Source organism: Equus quagga, chromosome 2 (assembly GCF_021613505.1).
Source record: "Equus quagga isolate Etosha38 chromosome 2, UCLA_HA_Equagga_1.0, whole genome shotgun sequence".
In the NCBI taxonomy this organism is placed as follows: Eukaryota; Metazoa; Chordata; class Mammalia; order Perissodactyla; family Equidae; genus Equus; species Equus quagga.
Genome location: NC_060268.1, coordinates 111,347,892 through 111,363,270, shown reverse-complemented (window position 1 = coordinate 111,363,270; position 15,379 = coordinate 111,347,892). Strand labels below are relative to the sequence as shown.

Sequence of the window (15,379 nt, the reverse complement as noted above, 5' to 3'; positions counted from 1 at the left end):
TGAAGTTTTAAGTAGTTTAGTTTAATGTGTTCACTCCTTCCACTCAGTTTATTCAATGCTTCTTACCATGTTTTAATTACACAAATTTTTTAGCACTTCTATTCACAGGTAATAAAAACATGAGAAAAACTCCTACAGAAGCTAACGAACGGATCACGTCAGTGGACAGGTGACTATCAGGCGCCTGCTTTCTATATGCTAAGGGTTTGAAAGACATATCCTTTTTTCCTTTTTTTTGTGAAAGCCAATAAATTCAGTTTATTGAAAGACATATCCTTCATTTAGAAAATTCTATCAAGGCAAGACAATGCAAGGCTCTGGGCCCTGGGCTCTAGTACCAACCTCCGCTGCTCTTCACCGTGTTCTCCGGAAGGGACAGTGAGGCATTCGTCCATGTGTCCATGCAGCAGCCTGAGGACGTCACCGCCAATCAGATACCCTGTAGGAATTGAAACCAGTCACATTTGAACTGCCACGGTCAGACCATCTGGTCCAATCTTCTATTTTCTTAGAGAAACAGAACTCTAGCAAGGCTTAAGGACCTGACCAAAATCACAGCGATGCACCGTGCCAGCTGCCTGTTACCTCTGAGCCCTGGGTTCCTGAGTCCCACAGTTAGCAGAATTCCCACTAGAAAACACAACCTCAACCCCATAAAATCCTCCATTAAACATACAAGCATGGATAGGCTCAGATTTGAACCTACATAAGTGAGATTAATCAGAACAAATGCAGATATTTCTAGGGAAACCCTGATGCATGAACACTATTGTGATCCAGCTCTAAGTCATTCACCCAAGAAGATGAGGAATCTTGACATTAGCCTAAGTGAGCAAGACCCTGAGGCCAAAACATTGGAGAAAATAACCCTAGAAAGCCAGCACATAAAACACGCAAATAAACTAAAACTGACCATAGCGTAAAAATAAGGAAAGGTAAATCTTAACACAAACTTCACTTTTACATAGCAATTTAACTGAGATTCTTAAATACCATATATCCGCATCATAGAATAGTTTGACACAAAAAACTCTAATTAACCATCAGCTCGTTATCACAATCCCAAAGATGACTGTCAACTCTGCATCAAGGATGGCCCCTCTAATCGAAGTGGAGTTTTTACCTTGGGCTGCTTCGCTTCCCGAGCTGATTGGGGCCACACTCCAGAGAGTCTGCTGGAAGGCGGCGTCCACGTGTAGGCTGCCGTTGCCATAGGACAAGTGCTGCATTGGAGGCAAAAGGAGGCTTTGCTTCAGGCTCTCGGTACGTCTTAATACAGAAGCGCTTCTGGCAATGAAAACTTAACACTGCAGATTTGCAAATGTCCATAGAGAACATCTATTTTAATCCTGTCACTGAAAAATGAAGGGACTAGCAGAAACAAAATTAGAGTTTCTATTTGACTTGAGGTATTTTTCAGCTTCATTCTAAGAGTTACTAACAAGCTACTAATCAGAAAACACACAAAGGAATATACTAAAATAAATTTATTTGTTAAAATAGACTATTTTGTTTTAAGCCTTATTGATGGACAAAATTGTACAGATAGTGGGCACTTACCATTAAAATTATAATTAAGCTTTCTACATATCACACTGTGACAGTTTTTGGACAATGAAGTAGGTGAGATCTACTGGGTCCTTAAGGAACTTTTATCTGCAATTTGATATAACAGCCATTAGATGGCGGTATTTCCTAATAGCTATCTAAGACCAGACCAATAAACTGTATTAAAATATTTCATATCTTTGAGAGCCATAATATAGAGCTCTCAAATGATAAGAAAAACAAAATGATGAGTACAGCCCACATTCCTTGGTTATTTTACTAGTCACTACTTGGCTGCCTCCAGAATTTCAAACACAACCTAGAACGACCACCTGTTTTCTCGGAGTCATCGCAGTAAACATCACCAATGTTCCTGTAATGTTTCTGCAACACTTTTTCCAAAGCTGATGACAGTCCAAGCCTTTAAAGACTTTCATTGTACTAGAACTCTCCCAGAAATCCAACCTCCTAGTTAGACAAAGAACAATCACAGCACGAAGCAGTCACCCTGGTGTACTCCCTGGACAGGCCTTTCGACACCTTAAAAGTCTCTTTTACCTAAATATATGATTCTCAAGGCACCAGCAAAAGATAAGTATTTCACTATCTGTCTCTTAAAAACAAAACCAAACAAATTTTTGACCTTGACATATATGTAGTTATCTTATCAATAATTTTTCCAGTCAATAAGACTAAAAGTTTACCAGTTGCTGCATCAGATTTAGCAATAACTTGCTTGTACCCCTCTCCTCATCTCAACCAGCTGTCTGCCTTTTCATAACCACTGCTTCACCTCAGGCTGGCGGTCTCACAAACTCTCATCTGAGATTCCTTTATCGATTAATTTCTTCCCCAATATGTTAAAAGTATTTATTTACAAATAAATCATATGCTATCTGCTTCCACAAATGAAAAAATACATTTACTTCATAGCAATCCTCACACAATGTAATTGTTCAGTGTATTTTTCTTTCTCCCTCTTGTAAGCTATCTGACACAGGTTCACAACCGTGTCCCTCGCATCTAGCGGTGTTTTCAATAAATACATGCAGAAGCCAAGCGAACCTTGAAAATCGAAGTGGCATAAACCTAAAGAGAATTTGCATTATTTCATAAATAGTCCTACTTCAATGACCTGAGCCAAAATAACAGCACACACACACAGAAAACTCCATAAAACCATACAGATTTTACCAAACCATGAGAAAACGATTCGAAATGCCAATGCTTATATTTTTACTTTTGAATTCAAGTGAAAGTTCATGCTATATTATAATAAATCGATTATCATCATTTGTTAACTCATTATGGTTCATTAAATATACTATGCATAAAGCAACTGTGTTAAATATTAACAGAGTATTAATTCCCTACCTCTTATAATCCATTAGGGAAGGTAAAATATATACACAAAATGCTACAAATCACTATTTAACAAATGTAGGTGAATTTCAATCAAACTGCAATAGGGATTGAAAAACAGAACATATTAGCCAGCCTAACTGGAACCAAGTTCATTGTACTGGGCCCTAAGGACAGGGGGCATCTCCACAGGAGACACGGGATTTCACGCGGGATGAGGGCTTTGAGGAGCCAGTAGGGTCATCTGGCCTGGGCCTCACATTTATATACTTAGAGATGCTCTCTGCAAATAAGTTTGTATACACTTTGGATTGGGTATGCATATTAATAAAGTTAACAGGCTAAATGTAAATATTTAAAACATACAGACATTTGTGTAAACCAGTCTGGAGATTTTCATTTTTAGTACACCAGAAACCTTGTGGGAAGTGAGTGGGACCCATGGCCTTGAAGAGCCTCTGATAAGGGGAATGGTATGGAAAAGAGAAGAATGTACCCAAAGCAGCAGAGATACAGGAGCATAAAGACAGCAGAGAGGTCTGTCTTTGGGGCTTAGAGCACATACTTAGAAATAAAGTGAGAGGCCTACAGATGAGGCGAGCACCAGGTCAAGGACCTTAATACTCCAGACAACAGGGAACAAACGCAGCGAAAACATAATGGGGGGAGGAGGCTTCAAATGCAATTTTCAAATCATATCTAAGCCTAAAGATAAATAACAAATTTGAGAAAACCAAAACACATGAGAATCAGTGTGTTGGAGAAAGTCCCAAAAATGTCCTTAAGATCTTATCATACCATATAAAGTTATCTAAAAAATGTCCTCTCTTCTAAAGAAAATATTTTCTAGGCATAACTATTTTGGATGCCTCTAGTTAATTTTGCTGCTTAAACAGCAAAGGGAAATCTGAGTAGGAACAACATCAAGTCAGGCCTGTGGTGTTAAATACTCAGAATGCAGTAACAGTTGCAATTACTCAAACTAAGAGGAATTATCTTTAAAGGAAAAACAGATGTTGTCAGAGGTTGAAAGCAAAATTGGCCTTAGGCACAAATCTGTAACACTAGAATTTTCACAAGCATGCGGTGGCACCAACCCACCAGCAGTGCAGCGGCTTTGGGCATCTAGCTGCTCCCTCGCATCACCGTCAGCCTTACATTAGGGACTCTCAACTTCTTTTACACGCACAAATCATCCGAGGATCTTGTCAAAAAAAGCAGATTTGAATTCAGGAGGTGGGGTGGAGGCAACCAAGGCCGCTGGCCCAAGAACCATGTTTTGAGTAACACGACATTATAGGATAGACGCACAACATCTCAGAAATAGAGAGGATATCATGCAATCCCTCCACTTTGAAACTTTTAGCTTCCCTTGTAATCTTGTGTGTGTATTTCCTTCATTTTAAAACATTATGATGACAAGAAGTCAATAAGCTTTATCAGACTGCCAAAAGGGTCCATGGCATAAAAATTTTGAAGAATGTCTGAATTCAACCCTTACCTGATGTATTTATTCACTCATTTGTTTCTCTCGTATTAAGTGTCAGGCACTTGGGCCCTAGTGATGCAACACTCTGGATAAATTATTATCCAGATAATTTGTGACAGGGAACACAAGTAAACAAAACCTATCACCCCTCAGGTTTCTTTCTTGTTCTTCAGGGAAAAAAAGAAGGGCACAGAATAGATGCTCGTTCCACATGTAATATTCTACGATTCCATCAGCTGAGCCACAGGGAGAAACAAAGGCTCAAGATAAATCAAAAATACATTGGTTGATACAATAAATAGCTTGAAAATATTTATGATTGCTGCCTTTTTAGTCATCAATATTTTATGCAAATCGAGGTAGTTTGAGCAACTTAAGCAATTAAAACACCTTGCACTTCTTATCAGAAATTCACAGATGGGTAGGAGAGAGGTAGAGTCAATATTTATGAACCCTAGAACAGCTTTCTTTTAAACATTTTTCATCACTCTCTAGATTGTGGGGTTCTGCTTTTCCTAAACTACTTTCAGCAGGTTGTTTGGCAATGTTTTCACGAATCTTAAAAAACCAGCCATTTCTGTAGGTGAGCTAATAAAGAAAAAATGGTCAAAAATCAATGTTTCTGGCCCATGGATTGAAAACTTCTGTGCACGATGGGGTGATTTTATATCTTTTTAACACAAGTAAAAATTGTTTTGTATTCTTTATTTTGTTTAGTTTGAAATCGATTGATAGTAATACCTCTTTGACTATGTTTTCTCTATTTTAAGTTATATATTTCTCTTATATTTAAGCTGCTTTGCTAAAGCCTTCTTTAAAAGAAAAAAATAAGTAGTTCCAATAGGGGCAAAGGAATTTTTTCCTCTTCGATATTCCTGAAAAAAGGATTAAGACGTCATTTCATATTAGAACATGAAACAGCAAGATGAGAAAAGACATTATGAAGGAGTGGTTTACAACCATTTCGAGAACTAAGATCCTTTATTCCTATGAAATCAGGTGCAGAGGTTCGACAGACAAAACAGAGGAGGGCGGGGCAATCCTAGGTGGAGCTTGGGCTCCATCCAGGTATCTGGCACAGCGCCCTCTTCTGTCCATGAGGCACCTCCGCAGAGGACGGGGAAAATGTGTCCCTTAAACCAGCTTTAATCAATCTACCCCTCAATAGTTGTAAAGCTCATTAGAGTAGCAAATGCACAATTAGATAGTTTAACCTTAGCTTAACCATCACTGTTAGTGAAGGAAAAACAGGTCCAAGGTCAAAGACACTAATGACTGAAAAGATACAAAATCAATGACTGGAAACGTTTATTTTTAGTAGCTAGTTTTAACTACTGTGTTTCCAGCTAAATTTCTTAACTTATTTATTTTTAACCTCATCAACATCTTCTCAGAATATGAACCTTGTTTTCACATGATGGACCTTTATTTAAATCGGTTATAATATTCACTTTACTCCTCCCTTCCCAACTTTCTCTTCTTCTGGTTAACTATCTGCAGTTTCCTGAATCATTTTTAATAGGCACAAATCTCCTACCAAAATAATGATAGCAACTTACTAAGCAATTTTATATGTGCCATTCATACAGCTAAGAGTATTGTTTGGATTAAAGCATTTAATCCTCTTAACATCCCTGTGAGCCAGGCTCTTTATTATCCCATACTGCAGATGAAGAAACTACGGGTTTTAAGAGGTTACGTGACTGGCCCTGGCTCATACTTACCAGGCTCTATACTCATAAACAAATATATATACAGCCCATTTTTATTGATTCAGGGTTCAGTATGCAGATTATTCCAGGTCCCACTGTCTATTCCAAAGTGCTTTTACTACCTGACTTCCTGCCATTTCACTTTCTCTAGAGAAGATCCTTCTCACTAAGCACCACATAGATCCTTGAATCCATCAACATAATACTCTTTATACTCACTACTCATCAAGTACAGTACAAATGTGAGATAATTAACCATCCTTGCACCCATAGGAACTTCCCTTATCATCTCTAACCTAAACTACCACACTTACTTACTTCTTTACTGTCTTATAATACTCTCATACAGTTCTATTTGTGTCTGGTTTGTTTTTTTCCCCTAATGCTTTGAGGGCAGAATCAATGTGCAATGTGCCCTTGGTCTTTCTTGTTGTTTCTACTATAGCTGGGTCCAAAGACATGAACACTGAATGCACTGAGTTCACTGCTATATGAAAGTGAAATTTTACCAATCTGGTTGGCCACTGTTTGTAGCTCTATATAAAATGTTACCGGATAAGGAACATAAATAAATTAGCTAAAATGCAGCTTGAAAATTACTTGTGAATTTCATTAATTATGAGGTTTATTTATTTCCAAAGGCATTAGAAGGTGATCCTCATGCATTATGATTATTGCTATTATTCGTATGGTGCTTTTTAATTCAGAGCACATTCAAATTCATTATCTCATTGCTTCATCACCTTGGTGCTGAGTATAATTATCACCATTTTGCAAGTGAGGAAGCCAGAATTCAGGGAATTAAATGACAGAATTGATGCCAGAAGCACTGGCCTCTGTAAGATTCCGATTTTCTACTCCTTCAGTGCATAATGATGCCATCCTGTCAAATAAACTCTGCAATGCAGTGGAAAGTACAAGTTGTACAACAAAAACATGCATAGTTATGCCAAAATCAAAAACATGCATAGTTATGCCAAAATCAAAATAAGATATGTGTAGAATTTATATATTGAAAAGCATGCCTGAATTATTTTTACTGCTGCTGTTGGTTTCCAAGTAAAACTACAATTCAAAATGTTTATCTCCTGATCAAAAAACAGTTCTTTAACATATACAGCATATGCACACAGCAAGGGCTTAATAAATGCTTACAAGCTGACACTTGTCCTAGAAATGTACATGGTGCCTACTTTGGTTAAGAGACCAAAAAGGAGAGAAATGCTCCAGGCCTCCCTACAGCTATGCAACGTGAGATGCTCCATTTAATTTAATAGCTCCTGTCAGTTACATGAGGCACGGATTCACCATCTCTCTGTCTCCATCACTGCCTCTTTCCACAAAGCAAGTAAAACAAAACTGTTCTTCCTAGAAATGTTTCACAATTGGAACACGTTGCCAAGCAAAAACTGACTTGCAACATTCCCAAATCCATCCTATTTCCATGTTCATAGAGCAAATGGGTACCAACTACTTACTTAATCCTAAATCAATTACACACAAATAATATTTTATTTATGGCAGCGCAAACATACTTTCTATAAACCAGTGTGTGCTTAACTGCAACAGTGCCCTATTTCTGATTTTTGTTTCCATCATGATGTCTGGGATTTTTTTATGTGGATATTCATGTAAAGTTTATAATACCCCATTTTATATTTGTTTAATTACTTTTTCAACCTGAAAATAAAACTAATATTTTGCACTGGCATCCTTCACTTCCATTGTTTCCAATCTTCTGTGACCTTGTGTACATGATTATTCTTTAGCAAAAATACAATCTACTAAATAAGTTAAAAATATATTGGCCTCATCACAAAAATAAGAAATACCTTCAATGATTAAATACAAACTTTCTTCATTCTCTCATTTCCAACCCTCCCCTTCAAAACAATGCAATGTCAACGAGAGACTTAAACCGGGTTTTATTTTGTCTATTTCTCCTTTCTTAACATGGCAAGTGTTTCTCATATAATAATTTGCTTTCATAAATATCAAAATGGGTCATCACAACCTCATTAATACAGCCTCCTCACTGGGTACAAATTAAGTCCGTGGAATTTTGAATGCCTGATTACACTGCATTTACATGCTGTTAATAATCCAAGAACAGGCACTGTCAATATCATGAACGTACACATCAAGGGCACTAGGTGCCTGTCTAAATGAACCTGGTAAGCCACGCTTCCACACATGTCACATGATTCCCCTACTTACGGTTATTTATAACTCATCAAGTAGAGACATGGGCTTGTTTCTAAGCAATTTTCCTAGATAATTTGCAATCTACACTTTAAAGAGAGAGTTTTATTGACCTGTCATTTATCCTATCACCAAGTACACGATGCTCCTTTCCGAACTTACCAAGTACCTTTCAGAGGACACACTAACTAAGATGAGGTCATCTCCAACTCGCACTTTTTCTCCTTCTGATCGCTGCTTGGAGGCAGGATGTATAGTCCACCAACAAGCCTCACCTGCAGGATGATTGAAAAGGGAAACATCAGATGTGCCTCAGTTTAAAACTGATTTTCTTTGCCAGCCACTCCAAAATCAAAGAGAGAAGTGAAAAAAGTCTTCAAAATCAATCTCCTTAAAATGAAACCGTCCTACTGATACAACTTTCAGAAATTTGAAATTTAATGCAAATTGATCTCTTAGACCATGAAAATCAAAAGAATTCGGCCAACGAGTGGTTAAGTTCGCGCGCTCCGCTGCAGGCGGCCCAGTGTTTCGTTGGTTCGAATCCTGGGCGCGGACATGGCACTGCTCATCAAACCACGCTGAGGCAGCGTCCCACATGCCACAACTAGAAGGACCCACAACGAAGAATATACAACTATGTACCGGGGGGCTTTGGGGAGAAAAAGGAAAAAATAAAATCTTTAAAAAAAAAAAAAAGAATTCGGCCAAATTAGCTTAGGAGAAGACATACTGAAATACAAAGATTCTTCTCATAGAAACTGGTTGTGACAATATGGGAAGGTTGGTGTCTTTCTTTCCCACTAAGAACTGCTTAAAAAGGATATTTATTTATGCTAACATAAGGCCAATTCACCAGTCTTGCTGATCTGATCTCATTCTCTATACAATCACAGGTTATTACACTGTTCACATTGCTCTCTGTAATAACATCTTGTCTTCTGCCACTTGATTTGCAAAAGGATTTGGAGTTTGGTGATGTGACAGTTTCATCAACTCTGTACCTTTTTTGGGATGCTCATTCAAAACAGATGCAAGTGTTGTCACTTAAAATTCTACGATCCTATGCCTTGTTTAGTTACTTTAAGATGTAATAGTTTCTGTTAATCTACTATAGGAGGATAAATTATAAAAATTTCTGAGTATACATTAAATCAAATAATTTCTTCTAGACTAATTCAAGGATAAACCTCATGAACCACATGTCCATTCTTCATTCTTGAGTCCCATTACCTAAGATATAAACGTAAGCATACAATTCTTCAATCTCCTCATAGTTCCTGTTAAAATCTAAATGTAAGTTCTATCCAAAAATGAGAATAGTTTTAGTGATACCTGTTATTTAATAATTATCATTCTCCTCTTTGCCCAGCTTTATTCTTTTTCTATAACATTTATTTTTTTCTTCTTTACTAATTTCCCAATGCCAGAATGTAAGTTCCATAATGGCAGGGATTTTGTACATTTCGTTCACTGGAGTTTCCCCGTCTCCTACTAGAACTTTGTAGGCACTCGATAAAAATTCATTTTCCATAAAGAGTAAATGAATCAGCAAAAAATATTTCTTAAGCATGTTTATAGCCAATATGTAATCTGTGCCCTAAAGCTGCTTTCTTACACAAACCACGGTTTTACTTGAATGTCACCTTGCAGAAGTCCTTATCTTTATTCACTCAATTCACATTTTTAGAGTTGTAGTGAGTTTTTCATTCATTTGCTCAAACATTTATAAAGCACCCACTATTTGTCTTTCATTGCTTTAGTAGCTGGGGAGACAGCAATAAACAAAGAAGAAAAAGTTATCTGCCTTGTGAGTTTAATTCTGATCAAGGCAGGCATACAACAAATGATAAATATAATAAAGAAGTCGGCAATTCAGAAGAAGTAGAAAGCTACCAGGAAAACAGGGCAGCATGCGGGCTCAGCGGGTGGGGAGGAGGGCTGTCCTGTTTGCTTGTTTTGACCGTTACATAATCACCTCAATGTAGGAAAACAAGTTAAAGATCATGCAATTCTTCGATTTCTTTGAGAGAGAGAACTGAAGACTTTCTTTTTCATGTCATTGTATGCTGAAACAAGTTAATTACAATGAGAAAACTAAAAAAAAAACAAGCAAAAATACAGAGGAATGACTGAGCCTATATACAATGAAATAAAAATCAGAAGTCCTGGAATTTGTTGTACAAGGTGATATCCTGGTCTATTAAAACGTTAATTAGCTTGGTAAATACAGCTTTATTTTTATCCATTTATTGTCTGCGAATTTAGAACACGAGAAGGTATTTTAAAAAGGAGAGGGAGTGTGAGGGGATAGCTCGATCCCACCCCTGAAGGGATAACTTAACAAGAGCTGGTCTGTTTCCTTCCATTCTTTTTTTCTACTTGGTCTTTTATTTATTTTAATCTCCACAGTCATGCGTGCTCATTGTAAAAGATAAAACAACTAGTACAGAGGTATTTAAAGTGTGAAGTCTTCAGAGCCCTGAGAACAATACCACAAAGAAGCCTGTATTCTCCTATTTTGATTCTCCAAAACGATAAATGTGTTATATATATATATTTTTTGTTTCAAAAATAGGTAAATACACGTCTATTCGGATGGATATGTAGCACAATGCCCTGTGGACAGAGAAATGAAGGAGACTTTCAGTTTCTACCTTTCTGTCTGAATGTTGACAGTGAGTCTATTACACTTTTAGACTTAAAAAAAAATTTTTTTTTTGTTGAAGACTAGCCCTGAGCTAACATCTGCTGCCAATCCTCCTCTTTCTGCTGAGGAAGACTGGCTCTGAGCTAACATCCGTGCCCATCTTCCTCTACTTTATATGTGGGAAACCTGCCACAGCATGGCTTGATAAGTGGTGTGTAGGTCTGAGCCCGGGATCCGAACCGGCGAACCCCGGGTTGCTGAAGAGGAATGTGTGAACTTAACTGCTGCGCCACGAGGCTGGCCCCAGACTTGAAAATATTTTTAAGATGAAAGATAAAGGATAAAAGAGATACACAGTAATACTTCAGAAACTAATCAGTGTACATTAATATTGTTAACAGCCAGTAAAGCACATAGTAAGTATTGTTTTTCTATCCAAATCCCTCAGAAGAATGAGGTTTGAAGTTTAGTTTGAACATTCAGCTAATTATGTGGGAATGACCAAGCTATAGAAACAATGTACACTTCCTCCTTCTACTAAAAACTTCCCTTAGAAAGCCGTTTGTTTTTTCCTGACTGCATCTGTGAGAACATTCATCTAACGTATCTTGGAGTATGTCTCAGGTCTTCTCCCAGTCCAGTCCCGGCCATGCTCTCTCTGAACACAGCTTCAGCGCACAGCAAGGAGCTCACCTGTTGTGTCCTCTTGCAAGCCAACATCGAAGGCCAGTTTATCAGTTGAAGACCGGGAGGTGGACAGGCAGCACAGATACTAAAAGACACAGAAGCAGGAGCTGTCACTAAACATTTACAGTCCTATCAGAGTCTAATGCTGACACACAGTTTGGTATCAGTCTACTTCTGCTATATCAGTCCTTTCCTTCAAATCTGGATGCTTCTGTGCAAAGCCCAGGTTTTCCATTGTGAGGGGGAACAGCACTCGCACAGCATTCATTAGGAGCAATGTTCTAAAAGAAATGCGGTCCTTTTTCCTTCATAAAAAACTAGGGAAATGTGTTCTGTCAGTAAAAGAAGATGAGGAACCAGGGATGTGTTTATACATCTCTCACTTCATGTGATATTCATGATCATAAGCAAAAGTTCAACCTGATCTGACAGTTAGAAATCTTTCTCCCAAACAGAAATTTGAAAACTATTCAATTTTGTCTTTTTTTGTTTTCATTTAAAGAATTTTAACTCTTTCCAATTCACCCAGAATTGATTGTGGTGTGCAGCATGCCACCTCAGTGAAGTGAGGTTTTATCACGTGTATACACATAGGCGTGTTTCCCCAAGAGTAATCGAACTCTTGCAACATCATCATCTCCTTACTCCTTTTCCCCGTTCCTAAGTTCTCCTAACTGTATATTCTTGGACATACAGTTTAGGATAATTTGGGGGGCCAATTCCCTTACCCCAACCCCATCCTCAAAAGTCTTGTTAAGTGTTATAAGAATGAGGACACAAAGATGAATGTGGATGAGCTCAGGATACACTACCATCTACACCAATCGTGTTGCGAGCAAGGGGCGCTCAGAGACAATTCTGGAGATCAGGCAAGCCCAGACCTCCCAGAATCACTGGACCACTAATGCAAAGCTTAGAAAGTTCCTACTATGGAATAAGGTCCATCCAGCTCAGTGGGTGTCTGCGAGTGTGAGGAGGCAGGAGACGAACCAACGGGGACAGATGTGCTGGCACATTCGGTGGAAGTCACTGCCATGGTCAGACTGACACAGAGACTGATTCTCTCTGGACTATAAAGCACTGGCTCCCTTAAGGTTATAAAAAAGATGCTTCAAGTGTCCCCAAACGTATTCTTAGCCAGTACGAGAGTATGAGTCTGATCTTGAGACAGGCAGCCCACAGTGGTCCCTTAGGTTTATAGACTTTAGATCTAAACTATGTTAAATATTTCTATTTGAGAAAAAGTAACAATTTTACAATACTGACTTTCCAGACAAAAGCATAAAGTAATCCCTATTAAAGTTTTCTCTAATATTTCTCCAGAATATTACAGTACTAGCACTGTAACTATTAACACACATTCTCTCTTCCTCTAATGTTCATAGCATCTATGAAGTAGATACTATAATTATTCCACTAAATGTCAATTAAGTTTCATGAAGGCAAGGACTTGGTCTTACTTACTACTATATCCAGCACTTAGAACTGTGCCTAGCACACAGTAAATGCTAAATAATATTTATTGAATGAATGGATGAAATGTTTAGATGCAATTACATGCTTAAAGAGGTTCAGCAAGGTATCCAAGACTGTACAGCATGCCAGAAAGTGAGCCTGAACCCATATCTACCAACCATGGCCAGGCTCTTAAGCCGTCTATTATGTACAGAGAGTTTTCTTAAAACAGACTCACGTTTATTATTCTATGCTGATTTGGGGGGTTTTCTTTGTTTGTTTGTTTGTTTGCTGAGGACGATTCACCCTGAGCTAACATCTGTGCCAGTCTTTGTCTATTTTGTATGTGGGTCACTGCCACAGCATGGCCACCAACAAGTGATGTATGTCCGTGCCTGGGAACTGAACCCGGGCTGCCAAAGCAGAGCGCAACAAACTTAACCACTAGGCCACAGGGCTGGCCCCCAGATTTTGTGTTTTGATTGCTACTGACAAAGGATTTCTTTCCATGAAGTTTTAATGTATGATTGCTATATACACTCAAGTTGTTTTTATATATTTGTCTTGTATCCACTTTATTAAAGTGTTTTCTTTTATGTTATTTCATATCTTGCTATGTCAGCCAAGATTTCCAGAATAATGCCAGACAGCATATTCTGGTTTCTGTTTAATTGTTTGAGCTAGTTTTGTCAAGAATGGCTTTGTGTTTGACAATTAAGTATGACGTTGGCTATTGATTTGACCTTGATATTTTCTTTATCATTGAGGAAATGATCGATGCTAAGTTTTGATTAGGAGTGGGTGCTGAGTTTTATTAAAAACTTTTATCAGCACCTGTTAAGATGATCACAATTTTTTCTTACTTGACCCATTTATGTGAGGTAGCACACGAAGAGTAATGATATTTTTAAGTCATCATTAAAATCCTATCTATACTTTTCCTATACTTCTCTTCCTACACTTTTAAATTCCATTGACCAGACTTCTGAGCCAGATTTTCACATCAATATTTATGATGGAGACTGAAATTGTTTGTGTTTTGAGGGGTACTGGTATTGAGGCTGTGGTTATGCTTAATTTCCTGCTCTGGAACAATTTACATATCTTGGGAATTATCTCCTTCTTAAAAAGAATAACGAAATACATTATACTTCCAGATATTGGACTATCACGTAGTCACTACAATTAGGTTTATGAAGAAATTTGAATAACAGGGATAATGCTAATGCTGTGATGATACATTTAAAAAAATCAGGATATAAAGGTGGTTATGTAGTAAGAAGTCAATTACGTAAAAAAGAATTTTAAGACCAGAAAAGATTGAAATGTTTTATAAATTATAGTCATCAAAAGTTTTCTCTCATTAGGGTAATCATTAAGAATTTTTTCTTCTGTAATTTCCAAATCTTATAGAATGAATATGTAGTTTTATAATTTAGTAAAGCCTTTAAAAGAATGAAATGAAACTTTTATAAATTTCACATATTTTATACATATAAGATATAAAAATATATATATATATCTAAGCATATATAAAATACACATGGTAGAGAATGAGAAAACTGGCTGAGAGGAGCCCAATGGGTAATATGGATAATTGGGTGAAAAAAGGAGCACATATGGAAAAAGAAAGAGAACACCTAGTTAAGAAGGAAAGGAAGTCAGTGGAGAATTAACAGTAGAACTCAGAGGCAGTTTATTTTTACATTATCTTTCAGTTAAGATACTTTAATTCTCTAATAAATAAACTGTTTAAAACAAAATCACAAATGAGAAACATGTGACTCTTACACCACTCTCCTCCTAAGACGAGTCTCTGAAAAGTAAGATACTGAAAGTAGGAGTCATATAACGATAGAACTGAAGGGCCATAAAGGTCGGCTAAGCTAACCCTCATCTTATAAATGAGAAAACTAAACAGGGTACAAAGATATTAAAGAACACATATATCCAAGTTCATTAATGCCATTGCTAAAATTCTGTTACCAACATTTCCTGACCATGTATGCCCAAATGGATCGCATGATCATATGAGGTTTGAAATCACAACATCTACTCACCATGCCACTGTAGGAATGGCGGAGCAATATGGCATGTCCATAGAGGAGTGTTCGATGACTACCACCCTGAGCAGTCTGCATAGAGAAGAGAAAGTGTCGACAAAAAAATGAATAAGAGAGTAAACTTAACTAAGGCAAGAAGATGCTCTCTTGTTCTCAAGGAAAAGTTTAACAGGAAAGAATAAAGAGCTATCGCAAATAAGCAAAGTGCGGT

At 37.4% G+C, this 15,379-nt stretch overlaps 1 protein-coding gene across 4 annotated transcripts in view; it reads right to left on the bottom strand.

Annotated features, from left to right (window-relative positions):
- The window catches only part of RYR2 (ryanodine receptor 2), a 678,741-nt gene that overhangs the window by 385,765 nt on the left and 277,597 nt on the right, over positions 1 to 15,379 (bottom strand). For all 4 annotated transcript variants that reach the window (XM_046653495.1, XM_046653496.1, XM_046653497.1 and 1 more), the window contains exons 6-10: positions 15,166 to 15,240; positions 11,657 to 11,735; positions 8,476 to 8,588; positions 1,124 to 1,223; positions 343 to 439 (exon numbers count right to left, since the gene is read on the bottom strand). In XM_046653495.1, coding sequence (XP_046509451.1) covers positions 343 to 439; positions 1,124 to 1,223; positions 8,476 to 8,588; positions 11,657 to 11,735; positions 15,166 to 15,240 — 464 coding nt within the window. The remainder of the gene's footprint in view (positions 1 to 342; positions 440 to 1,123; positions 1,224 to 8,475; positions 8,589 to 11,656; positions 11,736 to 15,165; positions 15,241 to 15,379) is intronic.